This window comes from Rhinatrema bivittatum, chromosome 5, assembly GCF_901001135.1.
Source record: "Rhinatrema bivittatum chromosome 5, aRhiBiv1.1, whole genome shotgun sequence".
NCBI lineage: Eukaryota > Metazoa > Chordata > Amphibia > Gymnophiona > Rhinatrematidae > Rhinatrema > Rhinatrema bivittatum.
This window is the reverse complement of record NC_042619.1, coordinates 41,861,944-41,875,209: the sequence shown is the minus strand read 5'-3', so window position 1 is coordinate 41,875,209 and position 13,266 is coordinate 41,861,944. Positions and strand designations below refer to the sequence as shown.

The 13,266-nt window shown below is 45.9% G+C and overlaps 1 protein-coding gene across 2 annotated transcripts in view; it reads right to left on the bottom strand.

The window, feature by feature from the left end:
* The window catches only part of CCDC81 (coiled-coil domain containing 81), a 377,879-nt gene that overhangs the window by 150,376 nt on the left and 214,237 nt on the right, over positions 1-13,266 (bottom strand). For both annotated transcript variants that reach the window (XM_029602264.1, XM_029602265.1), the window contains one exon: positions 3,845-3,991. In XM_029602264.1, coding sequence (XP_029458124.1) covers positions 3,845-3,991 — 147 coding nt within the window. The remainder of the gene's footprint in view (positions 1-3,844; positions 3,992-13,266) is intronic.

The window sequence follows — 13,266 nt, the reverse complement described above, 5'->3', positions numbered from 1 at the left end:
GTATATGTGAGCATGAGCAGGAATAGACTAGGTTATGCAGCTGTCCTTGCAAGGAAAGCGTGAATGATGTTGGACTCCATAGAGAAACAGCAGTCACCGATATTGAGTCAATGAAATACCTCAGTTGCGAAGCTGGTGCCACCGGCAGAGCTTGGAATTGTAAGATTGTTGACTCACCATGAGGCACATAGAAAGAATAGAGATAATGTTCTTACTGTGTTTTGGAAACATGGTAATGAGAGATATCATTTTACCTGTGCCTTCTGAAGAAAGTTGGTATTTCTGAGGTCCAGGATGGGCGGAGAGTAACTACTTTCTGTTGAAAGAAAGAATAATGTAATTAAAACTCCCCAACTCCCCTCTTCCCCCCTCTGCGCTTTGAAGCGTGTAGGTGAGTGTACCGGGAGCCTGCTCTGATATCCGGCTAGTTGGAAAACCGGGAGGTGTCCAACTGGAGGGGTTGATGTAATGTGAATATCAGGTATCCTCCCACGGGAGTGAGAGCGGTAAAGTCTTACCCGCATTTCTGAGTGCTGTACAAGGAGACATCGAGACCCATATCAGGCTTCGAGGTGGACTTGTAGATGAGGCAGCATGTGCTGGATCTCGTGTTTAGCAGAACAGTAAATGCACCTGGAACTTTGGTACTGAAACAGGAACCAAAAGCTAGAGCATTAATCAGTGCAGAGCCACGTTGCTGAAAAAGGGAGGAAGCCCTGATGCAAACCCAAAGAAAAGAAAGAGAGGTTCTCCTGGTATTGTGGCTGACATAGCGATATGTGACACTAATACAGTTCTTGGAAAGTATATGACCTAGAACTTTTCTAAGCATGTGGCCAGAATTAGAGAACACATTTCAATGGGAATGCCGCAGAAGCGGGTACTTACCATCCAACGTGAACCGCCGAAGGATGATCCGGTGAAGATTGCTGGCTCCGTGGATTTCCGGAGTCCTCTAGCCTGTGGACATTAACGTCCGTCTCAACTCTGATACCTGGTATGGTGGCGCAGGTATAGAGGAGACAAGGCTGGGCGTAGCTGGCGCTTAGACCGTAATGAGCGGAGGGCCAGAACCCTGCACCGATGTCGGTGGGGTACGCCTGGGAACAGGGGAGCCGATTGACAAACTCATGAACCCAACCATTGTCGCAGCGGCTCGATGTCTCTTGACGCCAGTGCAGAATTCTGCGGACATCGATCCGGTGTTTCTGGAGCAGGAAGGACTGGCAAAACTGTGCGGAACAGTGCCGTTGGCAGTGGTGATGTTGCTCGGCCCGAACATCGGCCAGCATCGAGAAGAATAGCCGCAATGCGTTGAATGGTGTCGGTGGCAGACGGTCACCGTGTCAGTGACGATGAATGCCACGGTGCTCGACCTGGTCATTCCCCAGCGCCAAGATGGAAGCCCTCGCCGTCCTGGATGGCGATCGATGATGGCTGTCAGCATGCCTGCTCTGCTCCTGATATGGGGCTTTAATAAGGACCCAAAGCATGGAGCTCTGTGTTCAAGGGAGGGCATTGTGTGGCAGTGTTATGTCGACATTGACGGTAATCGAAAACATCGCTGGTTTCGGAAAAAATGATATGGGCATTGACGGAGTCAATAACCACATCCATAAAAACATAGAAGATGCCGATGGGAATGACGTGGGTGTCAAGATCATTGATGTATGGAGGCGGGCGCCGACAAAATCTGCGGTATGACCACAGGCATCAACGGTATTGATTGGATCGACTCGGGCAACAATGACGCCCATGGCATTTATGCCACGGACATGAGCACCAATGGAATCCATGTTAACATGGATGCCATGCATGGAAAAGGCACTGGCATGGCTGCCCTGCATGGAAAACAGCCTGGCATGGCTGCCATGCATGGAAAACAGCCTGGCACCGATGGAAAACAGCCTGGCATGGCTGCCATGCATGGAAAACAGCCTGGCATCGATGGACAACAGCCTGGCATCGATAGAAATGACCCCCAACAGCGATGGAAGTGCCCCGGGTAGCGGTGGCATCGACCCGATTATGGATGGCAGCGACGAGACAAAGTGTTCGTCGATGGCATCCATTCTGGCAACACTAGTACTGATAAAAGCTAAGGAAATAAATCAGTGCCATGTATAAACATAGATGGCACTGACAGAATGATGTAGGGAGGATGGCATCAGGGTACCGGAGGGGGAGGGGTACCTGTGGCATCTGAAACCGCAGGATGGCCTGAAGGGGGTACCGATGGTAGTGATGGGGTATTACTGCGCGAAGGTACTGAGGAAAGTAAAGGACCTGAATCTATATTATATAGAAAATTTATCATCGATCGCCATCCAGGACGGCGAGGGCTTCCATCTTGGCGCTGGGGAATGACCAGGTCGAGCACCGTGGCATTCATCATCACTGACACGGTGACCGTCTGCCACCGACACCATTCAACGCATTGCGGCTATTCTTCTCGATGCTGGCCGATGTTCGGGCCGAGCAACATCACCACTGCCAACGGCACTGTTCCGCACAGTTTTGCCAGTCCTTCCTGCTCCAGAATATAGAAAAGTGTTAAATAAATAAATAAAAATCTACAGAGGCCCTGGCGGCACCAGTAACCATGGAAGTCCCTGTCCCACTAGCGCTAATAGCCAAGCAGAGTGTCACAGAGGGACACTGCAGGCTATGTGTGACTAACTGAAAAATAGGGAGAAGGAAGGCCGCAGTCGGTTGGCAGCCAGATAGGTGACAGGAACCGACCGAAAAAATATGGCATAGTACTCACCAAACGTCGAATTAAACCAACGCGGAGGGAGACCCGTGCAGGGAAAGGTGCTTGTGAAGTAAAAATGTAAATCTTTTATGAGGAAAAAAGTGTTAGAATTTCTCACAGAACTCCAACTGCTATGCTTACAGCAGAGAGGAAAAAAGAAGACTGAAGGGAGACCCCTGTGGACGCAGGGATCATTGCATGCTGAGCATGCTCAGTGCACTCAATGTGCCAGTGTCAGTCAAAGCTTTTAGAAACTTTGACAGAAAGTTTTCCATCATAGGGCTCCATTACCGATGTCACCCATATGTGAGGACTAGCATCCTGCTTGTCCTGGGATAACACTTTTTACCCACAGGCTTTACACCGTTCTCGAAGAGAAAGTACATGCATGTTTTCCTTTTGAAAATTGTCCTGGGATAAAAATACCTGCAGACATTTGCATCTGCTTTTTCCTGGGGTACTTTTCCCATAGAAATAACCCATGTAGTTTTGAAAATACAATCTACTTAAGTTATTTTCCTCCCCCAACCTATTCACACCCTTGGGAATGCCCCCCCCCCCACCCCAATTTTATAACAGGCTATATAAATGTGCAGGCTGTTATTCACCCAAAAGTTACACTGATTTCAAAGCGAAGTTATGTGTGTAATTTCACTTTGAAAATTATCCTGGCAAACTGATGTGCTCACAATTACATCTGCTATTTGGTGCATGTAATTTTGTTGAGAGAATTTCCATGCATACGTTTTTAAATCAAAACATTTACGTGTCAATCCCAACCATACCCAGACTTCACTCCTTAGAACACAGCATGTATATATTTAATTTTATGCACATACTGGTCAAGCAGTTTTCTAAAGGGCCATTTCTGTAGCTAAAACACTACTTTACCACAGATGTTCCTTTACAAATTAATCTCATTGTGGAGCAATGTGTGTACTTTTACCTATGAAGACAAAAGGCAATTGTTAGACAGCTCTTTTACCTCAATATATTGATATTTATCTGAGTAAATGACTTTTGAAAATTTTCCTCCCCATGTACAAGGTACTTTTATAAATTATAACTGCCCCAGTGCTGATACAATACCTTCATCTTCTGTATAGCTTCTTGCTGTTTCATAATCTGATACTTGTGTAATTGTCTCTCTTCTTCCTGTTCCTTCCGTTTTCTTTCCTCAGCAAAACTTACAGGGATGTTCTTCCGGGCACGTTGCATACATAGGTAGCACAACTCCTGTAGTGTGAAAATGTAAGAACCAACTCATTTTAGCTACAACTTATTTTTAATTGAAATTTCTACTCATTTTCAAACTACAGGTTATCAAGACATACTAAGCAAAATAAATGCCATTTAAGAATACAAAACTGCCTGCTGGTGACCCAATCAGAATGCAATTGAATAACATTTGTTAAAGATATGTTTGTAATCTTCAGATGACAATATCATTTGCCATTCTCATGCTACATAAACTCACTGATTTTGTGGGCTTAAGTGCCCACTACAAAGAAAGTGACCATCTAGATTAAGTGAAGAAGATATTGGCAGCACATGATGAAAAACAAAGGTTGGATGAACCAAATGGACATTTCAAGATATGAATTTACTAGTTTGCTCCAGCAAAATGGCTACCTGCCCCTACTTCAGCCTTTCTTAGTTTTGCAGCCCTTCTCTCTAGCCTTCCCATAATGCTTCTTGGCCCTAAGAGCTGCATGAGGAATTTTCTTACTGCAGCTCCTAGCTCTTCATTGCTGAGCCGCTACACAAAATTTGCTTGCCGAGCCATCAGGTAAATTTTTCTCTCTTTTGCAGTTGATCTGCCCTGCTCCAGTTTCTTTATCCTTTGTTTTCTGGCTCTTCTTCTGCTCCCCATTTTGCCCCCGGCCCCCATCCTTTCCCCCTTTCCCCAGTTTTCATCCCGGCCACGCACGGTCATCCCCCCCGTTGTAAAAAAGGGCAAATTTTACTTTGTGTGCTTTTCATTGTCCTTCTTCTTTCCCCTCCCCTTCCCATGCCCCCGAGCGACCAGCTTCCATCATGTTTCACCCCCCCCGGTTTCCTCCCAGTGGCAGCTCCTGCTGGTTTCCCCCTTTTGTCTCTCCCCATTTCATCATCCTGCCCCCCTCCCCTCACTTCCCCGGGGCCATATCTAGCCTTACTAGCTGTTTCACCCAGCCCCTCCCCCTCATTTAATTGTTTCTGCTTTCTTCTGCCTGTTTTCCCCGCTGGTCTCCTGACCACCCTCCTTGGAGGCAAGAGACGTTATAGGAAGAGGACAGAAGGGAAATGAGCTGCAGTACTAGCAAAATTCCTGCTTTTTATTCTGAATTTTAGAGCATTCCTGGAGAGATTCATGTTTAAAGGGCCTTAGCTCTAAACCATGGCCTGGCTCTGTCATTGACTTTTGTTTGTGATCTCAGGGGAGTTGCTTTCTTTTAATTTGCCTTAGTTCTAATGCTCAGCTCTGTCACTGTGTGTGACTCAGGGGAATCACTTTATCTCTTTGTGCCTCCGTTCTAATACTAGCGCTGCCTGTCTACCAACTACGAGGTCAATTAGTGGTAATAGTTTCTATTGAAATCCTGTTAACTGAGAAATGGATTTTAGCCACCAAATCACATTAATATAATTAGTCATATTAATTAGTGAAGATAATATTCTTATATGTAGCTTCCAATGTTTTGGTCTCAGGGCTCTTTACAGTCTTTCTGCGGCCTCCCCCCCCCCCCCCCCCTTTTTTTTTAAGTATCCTGCTGCCTCAGCAGCCATCTTGCTCTGCCCCCCCCCCCCTTCTGCCCACGTGCCCCGGGCCCGCCCCATTATGTTGGCGGCTGACGCGGGAAAATCAAGGGCGATGCGGAGGCAGGGCACATGCTCGCCCCCCTCCCCTTTTAGCTGCCCGGCTCCTTTCAGCCATCCTTAGCGGCCATCTTGGCCATCTTGCCCCCCCCCCCTGCTGACCATGTGTCCCATTATGGTACCGGCGGACGTGGGAAAAATCTGGGGTGGTGCGGAGGCAGGGCCCCCCCCCCTGCTGTTTCGCCACCCCCCCCAAAAAAACCCTAAAATACCAGAACAACTAACTGCTTGGGAGAAAAACAAAACTGCTTCCAAATAGACCCTAAGGAATCTTTCCATCAGTTAAGATTTCCTCCAAGACTAACAAGTCTCTACTAAGAAACTAACTACACTTAATACAACAGACATCAAAGACATTATATAATGTTTCCTAAGTGGGCTGACCTAACCAGATCAAACACCTCGGTAGTCCTATGTTTTTCTATATTTAGTGGTTACACTTCCTAATTTAAATCTGTGTTTACAATATAACTAGAAGAGCAAACATGTTTAGGAGTCGGGCTCTTACATAAGTTAAAGCTACAGAATCCTAAGTGACATCTCAGGTCCTACAGAGTTGTTCTGGCAGCTACAGTTAACTTTGTAAAGATTATATATAATCCTTAGTATTTGGGTCTTTCTACTACAGTATTAGTATAATGCAAATTTAACAATTTATTAAAATAAGAGCCTAGTTTCATGTTAGATGGATATGGTAATGTATAAGATAACTGATAAAGATGAGGGAACAATCAAACTACCTGCATTGCTGACAATACCAGGCATACTTTTTCTTTGTGTACACCAATAATCAAGGCAAGCCTACATGAGCTGTTTTGCTTTGATTATTGCCCCTGGAAAAGTACTTGAAGAGATATGCACCTGCTTTTTTGCAGGTACTTTTTCCTTGGCAAAATAACATGCACTGGGGTAATTTTCAAAACAATTTATGCACTTAAAATTGGGTTTTTGAACACTACTAATGGTCAATAGCTTTTTTTACGCCCAAGTGCACTTTAAGTGCATAAACTGGCTTTTGAAAACTGCTATGATATATGCTTCTTTTATGTGCATAAACTGTTTTGAAAATTTCCCACTTAGTTTTGAAAATCCAAAACTACACTCACCTTTGCTTCTCCTGACCTAACCTTGCTCTTAAGAATGCCTCTACCGTTTGCAGGTAAAAGCATGTGCATTCTGGAAAAATGCATGTACTTTGCCTACCCTCAGAGCTAATAAATTTTCAAAAAGCTCATTTCTGCAGGGAACAGTGTTCTGAAAATTGCTCTCCATATTTTTTCAGCTCCAAAAATCCAAACTTCTTCCCTATGCGCGATACCTTGAAGTCACTTCTCCTATATCATTTGCCAAATCTTGTTCCTTTTCCTTCCATAATACAGGTTGAAGGCTGCTACATATAACAAGGAGAAAACCAATTTGCCAACAAACTAGTATTGATACATTTACCTACAAGCAGACTAGGAATTTTGTCTTTTTCAAGAACACTGTGATAGCTTTCTAGAGTACAATTGGTGCATGGGTGTGCCTTCCTTATGCACCATCTGATGATCTTAGTGGAATCTTGCCTAAACATAAACCATTAACACTGCAGGCTTAAGTGACGGTCACCAAAACCATAACCTTCCTAGTTTGATAACTAAGCTCACAAAGATTTGGATACTCAAGGCAATGCTTCATCAGACAGGTGAAAACCACACTGCTGTGGAGAAGGTGTCAAGAGCCAAACAATAATAAGTTTACAACTTAAAATTAGCTTTAAGTAGATGAATGGTACCTCCCTGTTCAGGATGGACACAAACAGATCCCTCATGGGGTTTCCCATAAGAAAATCATGCTTTCTACTTCTTGATCCAGGGGTTTGGACAAATCCCAACTCAGTCTGTCTGCTAGATTATTATTATGTTTACCTACTAGGCAAGTAGCCACGAGTCATCTTTTGAGACACTGAATTACCTCACATTTTCAGGGAATCCTTACATAAGAGATTAGATCAAGTTGCTTGCTACTTGTTAATGTAGCAAGTTCAAGTGTAGCAGCACTAGTGGTAGCAGAGTCCAACGCCTATCAACCTACACAGGTTACAGAGCATATTAAAGGATTAGCAGCCCGAGGTAACGGATTCTAGGAGGGTTTCCACATCCCTTACGAGGGTCCATAAACATCTACAGAGGCTGATAATGTTCAATCAGCATGGGACAAGGAGGTTATCGCCAGGTGTATTCAGAATGATCCATCATCTGTCCTTCCCGGAGGGAGGATCAGTTAACGATTATTTGGACCCCGAAACATGCTCTGTATCTTATGCATCATTTGACTGAGCTTTGGATACAGTGAGGCATTGGGGGCAGGGATAATGGTTGGTCAAAGCGGACATCAAGTCAGCCTTCCGTTTCCTCCCAATACACACCAGCTTGGGGTTCTACTTTGACAAAGGGCTACAGTCACACATCTGTCATCTTGAGTTCGCTTGCTAAAATTATGCCCAGGAGTAGCCCATTCGTTAGACGATTGTCACAATCTACATCGGGTATCCAAAGGGACCTATTGGGGAGTATAACAGGAGGACAGTATGGCGGGACCAATCGGGAAATACAGCTCTACAGCGATGCGGCAGGCAGCATAGGATTTGGGGCCCTGGCGGTCAGATGGCACGGCAGGCAGCATAGGATTTGGGGCCTACCTAGCTGGGAGATGGTGTGCAGAACAGGGGCCTTCGTCTCATAGATATCACCTTTCTCGAGTCATTCCCCAGCGTGGCGGTCATACACATGGGGATGTCCCGTTTCCGGAATATGGTCCGACAATATGGCGGTGGTGCAGGCCATAGATGCCCTCACAGCTCACTCGCCCAAGGTCCTGAGGCTATTGTGGGACTTAGTATTGCTCAGCCTGCGCATTAACCCAGTCTTTAAGCCTAAGCATGTACCCGGATAACAGCATTGCTGATGTACTCTCGCGTTTTCAGCACCCGTGGCGGATAACAGCATTGCTGATGTACTTTCGCGTTTCCAGTGGTCTCGCTTCAGATTCCTGGCGCCGGAGACAGAAGTACAACCATCACGTGTCCCACCTTGGATTTGGGAATTGGGGTGCCCGGGATTGCCTCCATGTGAAGACTGGCACTGGCGGAGAGTACATGAGGAGCCTATTCACGGGGATGGAGTTTATTCCAAATCTTTAGTCAAGCACAATTATCAGAAGCAAATTACGGAGAGAACAGCGACCCATCTCCAGAGTTCAGGCAACACTTGACTGCAACTCGATTTGGGGCTAAATTGGGGGACATCGGCTGCATCGGCAGCTCCTTTCTGATTAGAAACATAGAAACATAGAAATGACGGCAGAAGAAGACCAAATGGCCCATCTAGTCTGCCCAGCAAGCTTCACACATATTTTCTCTCATACTTATCTGTTTCTCTTAGCTCTTGGTTCTATTTCCCTTCCACATTCTATTTCTACTTCCCTTAGAAAGTTATTGGAAGGCTGGCGAAGGCAAGAGCCGGATAGGGCATACATTAGATAGCCTATTACACCTATGGTGCTGCAAGCCCTAGTTGAGGAACTCCCTAGGTTGGTCTGGAATACATTCCAGGTCAAACGGTGGACCCTTGTCTTTTCTGTTATTGTTTTTCAGGGCCTTTAGGAGCAGGGAGCTCATCGCACGGGCAAAAGTGAGCCTCCGAGGGAGGCATTGCGATACAGAATATACGGGTTTGTCGGGAGGTGGTCCAGACTTTCATCAGATGATCGAAAAATGACCAACGGGCAACAGATAGATGGGTTACATGGTATCCTGCTCTTACAGAGGCCATATGCCCAGTTAGGGCCTCGCAGGAATATTTAATAGTGCGCCCACCGGGGAAGAGCCCCTGGTTGAAACATCAAGATGGATCAGCATGGTCGCGTTACCAGTTTATCTTGTGCAGAGGGTTAGCAATGATAGGGGAGGACCCATGCAAATATCACACCCATTCTTTTAGAATTGGCACAGCAGTGTTTGCTACCAACAGGGGGTTAAGCGGGCCTCCTAGGACATACATAGTCTGGCGGATAGTTGCTTCCCAGCTCACCCTAACCTTCCTGTTCTTATCTGTCATAGACTCTTCACCTGCCAGTGCTATGCAGTCGCGATAGTGCTATGGACATTGGGACACTCATATGGTCACAGAAGTGCTATGGATATTGGGGCGCTCAAACGGTCGTGAAAGTGCTATGTAGTCGCGAAAGCGCTATGGATATTGAATTGGTTTTTAGAATTGGCACATCATTATTTGCTACAAGCAGTGGGTTAAGCGGGCCTCCTAGGCAAAAGTTTGCTTACTCGGCTCACCCTAACCTTGCTGTTCTTATCTGTCATAGTCTCTGCACCTGCGGTCGCGAAAGCGCTATGGATATTGGGGCACTCATACTGTTGTGGAAGTGCTATGGATATCGGGGCACTCATACATGTATTAGAGCCGGAAAAAAGCCTTCTCAGAAAAGCAGGCGGGGAAAGGAATGAAATTCTGCAAAGGCATTGAAAAAAGCAGGCGTCATTTAAATAAAGAAGTAGGATCTTGGAAAGGGCCGTAGGGCCATAAGCGGTTATGTCATCACACATGAGGACATTTCATCTAGCTGTGCAGGCATGTACAAGCCAGATGGGGGGTGCATCTATCACTCGTGGGCTTGGAGATCATTATACTCTCCCTGCAAACGGCCACAACAGCGGTAGCGGGTTAGGTGGGGGTAGGGAACAAGTAAGGTGTTACTGTTCCCTACTATGGCAGGGCCCTCACCGGTACATAGGGGGATGTTTTGGTGTTGGTGGAAGGGGAGGAGCTGAGCACCAATGATTTTGCATAGGGAGAAAGCTTGGGGATGGCTATATGCAAAGCATGGCGCAGACCGAGATGATGGCTGGTCTGGGGGTGGCCCAATGAAGGCCTGGCATAAATAAATAAATGTGTGGCCCGCAAGGCCAGGGGTGGGATGAGGCGGCAGCACACACTGCACGGAGCGGCAGTGGCCACAGTGGCATTCACAGAGCAGGATACCAGTGGTTGGTGTACCACCTGCACGGAGTGGAAGGCTGGAGTGGCATTCACGGAGCAGGATGGCAATGGCGTACCACTTTCACGGAGCGGAAGGCTGGAGGGAAGGCTGGAGGGCTGCCGCCTCAAACAAATGGAGGGGTGGATAATAGCATGTAGCTGAGAAAACCAGTGGGGGCATAGGCCAACTTTATTTGTGAATGTTAAACTTGTGCAAAGTATTGCTGGTTGTTGATGTTTAAGTTAATGTTGATTGGCTGTGGCCGTTTCTTCCACTCAATAAAAGAGAATTATTTACTGTACTTCACATCTTTGCTTCTTTGTGGACAGGGGACAAGGGTGGGGGTGTGGGGGGGAGGGATGCCTGGAAGCTACGGCATGCCCAAGTTAAGGGAGTTCTAAGGTCAGGCGTACCTCCTGACATGTCGTTACCCAGGCCCTCATCAGGCTGAGAAGAACCAGGCTTAGTATAATCAGAAAAAGATAATTTTCCCTGAGCCTCCAAGAAGCGCTGGCACAGGTTAGAGAGCACACCAGAATGAGATGCCCGAATATGACAGGCAGCACAGAGGGAAAGGCGCTTAGGTTTCTTAGCTTATAGGTGCCATAAGTCTGTCAGTACACTTAACAGGTGATTGAAAGATGTGCATCCAGCTAAATTCACGCTGTAAAATATATGCGTCCAAAATTTAGGAGTCCCAAAGCTAAGTGTCCCAAACTTAGGCGTCCAAAATCCAGGTATCCCAAACATGTGCATAACCAATTCATCCCAAATTGTGTGTACAGGAAAGCGTGTGCCTAACACAGACGCCACTATCACCTGGATGCCCAAGCAAGCGTCCAATTAAGTGTCCAAAAATTTGGACACAGAACCTGGATGCACAGCCAGACGCAGTTGCACGAACCGACAAGTCCTGAAGAGTACAGCCTAATGTGCAGGAAAAGGCATGGGGAAATGCCGCCATGGCTTACCATGGCAGCGCACAGAGAAAAGCCTAATAGTGGAGCTTAATCCAAAAGGGCTGCTCAACCCATCATGCTGCCCATGTCCCTTAACCTCCTTCGGGGGTGGGAACGAACGTTGGAATGGCGCGCCGAGCATGGAGACCGGAGGAAGGAGGAAGCCCTAGAAAAAAACCTTCCTTCTTTCTCTTTTTTAAAAACTTTTCCTGAGCTCAGCCTGTACAGAAACAGTCTCAAGATGCGGGTGAAGAGGGCATATACTGTCACTGCTGCACTTGGTTTCCTACACCCTCTGCCTTTCAGCTGTTTTAACAGCTAAGTCCACGCCAGCTGATAAAACCAGCTACCGGACCAAGGCATTCATCTGACGGACCACGGACATCACCTCATGAATTCTCAACTGGGGAAGGGACCATTTGGTATCAACGCAGGAGAGCAGGGTGAATTAAATTTCCTTTTTTTATTTCTCCTTCTAAAACATGAAGCAATTCCCAGTAGGGAGATGCATGTCCACCCTCTGCTAAAGATGAAGAATACTAGCAGGTTGATGTCACTGCAGGAGTATATATATATATATATATATATATACTGTGATGTCAGCTTTGCTCCATCTCCATCTGCTGGTAGAGGTGCATAACCCATTAGTTCTGGATTCATCTGTCTAGACACTAAGAAAATATATTTTACATATAGGCTTAGATGGCCTGAACAAAGCAGCAGTTACTACTAGCCTTAATTGAAGGCAACAATCACTTTCTGCTTTGACAGCGGTAGGGTAAAAAGGAATTTAATTCAGAGACAGCCAACGCTGGGCCCTGACTTTTTGGTCTGAGGTACTTATATACAGACATTAAGGAAAAAGCACAGGACTGCTTCTATGAAGCAAAACATTTTCAAGCAGCATTGTCTGAATTATCAAGAAGGTTGCTCATACTGTAAAAATGATGCTAGCAGTAATTTTGTTATTTGGTATGTGGTTGATAGTTGTTTGGTTTTGAATGTAAAGATTACTACCTGTAACCCCACCTCAATGTGCATGTCTGGCACAGGTGGGGCCATAAACTTATTTATAGTCTCTTCAGGGCAAGGACCCTGGCTAGCTATTTTGGTGCCCTTTTGCTACAAGGTGTGAATCCTTTGGCCAGGGGAAGAATGAGTTTCTTTTAGGTCCCGGTGCAGGGGTAACTAACTTCTTCTGGGTACTCCTGAGAGAGGGGTAATCTCTGTTCACTATGAGCTGTGTGCCTAAATAACCACTCTGGAATCACTGAATGAATGACCAAACTTAAAATCTTTACTGTAAACACTGATTGATTGAAAAATGGCACAATAAATATGTTCCAACACCACAGTCTTCCTGGCTCTTTTTACAAATACTTGTTCTCTATCTATGCAGGAATCTTTTAGGTAGGCAAGGGAACCATTCTAGGGATGTGCATTGTTTTTTTGACGAATTAAAATATCGTACGATATTTCTTAATTTGTCATGTATCGGGGGTCCCCGAAAATGATAGGAAAACCCCAAGAAATTTCGTGTGGTTTTCTTATCGTTTTTGGGAGGGGGGGGGGGAGAAAGGGCACACAGAAAAAAACCCCCAAACCCACCCCAACCCTTCAGATTTAATTATTTACAATCCCCCCCCCCAAAAAAAAAAA